The 1996-nt window shown below is 46.6% G+C and overlaps 1 protein-coding gene across 1 annotated transcript in view; it reads right to left on the bottom strand.

Moving 5' to 3' along the window:
- LOC119587844 (pancreatic lipase-related protein 2-like) overlaps positions 1-1996 on the bottom strand; it is a 10740-nt gene that overhangs the window by 2959 nt on the left and 5785 nt on the right. The window contains exons 5-7 of the mRNA XM_037936549.1: positions 1645-1798; positions 815-927; positions 139-271 (exon numbers count right to left, since the gene is read on the bottom strand). Coding sequence (XP_037792477.1) covers positions 139-271; positions 815-927; positions 1645-1798 — 400 coding nt within the window. The remainder of the gene's footprint in view (positions 1-138; positions 272-814; positions 928-1644; positions 1799-1996) is intronic.

The following is a 1996-nucleotide window of genomic DNA, read 5'->3' as shown; positions in this document are numbered from 1 at the left end:
CCACAGACTGTAAGACCATATAAAACATTCTCAGCCATTACAATACACCACATCTCCCTCCATGTTCTCCCCCTTTTCCCTCCTTTCTAACAGACCCTTTGCCTCCCTTAGACACAACCTCCCCGACCAGTTCCTCACCGAAGAGATCAAGCCAGTCGCTCCGGATGCCGTTGGAGGAAGCGTGATCCGCCAGCGTGCAGCCCGGCTGGTGCATCCCGCCGTTCGGGTAGAAGTCCGTGTGGCCGACGGCTTCGAAGAGAGCTATGCATCCCTGGAGTGTGTCAAGAGGGTGGTGAGAACTGGTGTGATCTCTTGCTAATTAATCGATTAATGAATATGCTCTCTTTAAGGGAAGGGGGAAGGTGAAAATACTATGTGGTTGAGACAATGGATTGGGAAGGGTGGGGGGGGGGGTGTATCAATAGAAAATACAGATAGCTTGGAAATGATACAAGGTTAATAGAGAAAAAGAATAAGAATTTTTTTTCGGCATGTAGGGTGAAGAGCTATAAGACTGACACATTGAAAGAGGGGAGAAGGTTAGGTAAAGGGGTACAGATGATTTTGGAAAGGATGGCTCTTTCGAAGAGACATATGCAACCTGGAACCATTTCGGGAAGTTGGTGAAAAGCGGAAAAGATTCTGTCGGTAATGAAGTGATGTGTAAATGGTACACGAAAGAGAAGGGAAAGTATAGGCTTAGGAAAATATATGAAATGTAACATTAACAGTTTAGGAAAACGCAGAGATATCATGAAATATGACGTCTCTAGAATCCACCAGATATTAAACTCAAAACGCAAAACTTGATCACCTCGATAAGGGGCCCGCTGTTGGCATGCATGATGTCCACGAAGGCAGCGTCCGACCTGTCGATGCGAGCGTCGGAGGACTTGTTGTAGAAGAGCGGGCCGGCCGGGTCGAGGCCTGGGGGGGGGGGGGGCGAGAGGATGCTTTACCTTTTGGTATGTTTATGGCATAAGTTTATCGCATTTTTACATAGTTATTTGTAACAGGATACATGGAACATTCATTTACATGGAAGTAAAGAAAGTAAAGTAAAATGCATGGGCAGATTTTCGTTGCTGACTAAATAGCAACCATAAAGGTCGGTTAGGATTCATTGAAATAAAGCATGAGTATACTCTTGGCATGAACATTGCAGACAACATCTGTTGTCTTAATCTAATATATAAAAGCAAATCCATTGCTTCTCAGAAGTCCAGTAAAGTTTGCGACACTTTCCGAGAGGAGCTACAATGGTGGGATAGAAAGAAATGAGTACATATTCTGTAATACAAATGAAGATAGACGATGTTGAGATTTCTCTAATACAAATGACATTACTAATGATATCAATGAGTCGGATGACAGAGTCGGCGTGTTGTTCTCATATTCAGGGGGCGTAAATAATCCATGAAAGGTTAAATTTCCCTGGTTAGGTAATTTCACTCGCACTTACCAACAGTAAACCTTCAACTCCACATAATGACACACTCAAACTCACTCAGACTAATTTCAGCAATGGATGGCACACGCGACACATATTTTTTTCGGTGAAATGATTACATAGACACATATTCGTTCCGTAAAATGAGAAGACACATTGTCCCGCGGTGAAATTAACGCCCAATGTATTCCCACCTGTTACTCGCGCCACCTGCCCGGATGCGACGCGCTTCCCCGTCATGCCGGCCGTGTGCGCCCCGAGCGAGTGCCCGACGATGTGCACCTGCGAGGCCTGGAGCCCCGTCATGTCGTGCAGCCAGTCCAACAGGCCAGCGGTGTAGTTGCTCACCTGGGGGGCGAAGAGAGCCTCATGCAATCAAAAGGGAGGAGAGTTTTACTTGGAAAAGAAATGAGGTGAATGATGCAGCGGCGGAACGTGGGGTGTTAGCCTCCAAGCAGGGCGTCCCCTCTTCCGTCGGCGCTTATCTCCCCGAGGCCCTTCCACCAGGCCACTGCTGAACCTCTTAACCCCAAACAGGTGTATCTT

The sequence above is a fragment of the Penaeus monodon genome, chromosome 23 (genome assembly GCF_015228065.2).
Source record: "Penaeus monodon isolate SGIC_2016 chromosome 23, NSTDA_Pmon_1, whole genome shotgun sequence".
Taxonomy (NCBI): domain Eukaryota; kingdom Metazoa; phylum Arthropoda; class Malacostraca; order Decapoda; family Penaeidae; genus Penaeus; species Penaeus monodon.
The sequence above is the reverse complement of the archived record's forward strand: the minus strand, read 5'-3'. Positions and strand labels throughout refer to the sequence as shown.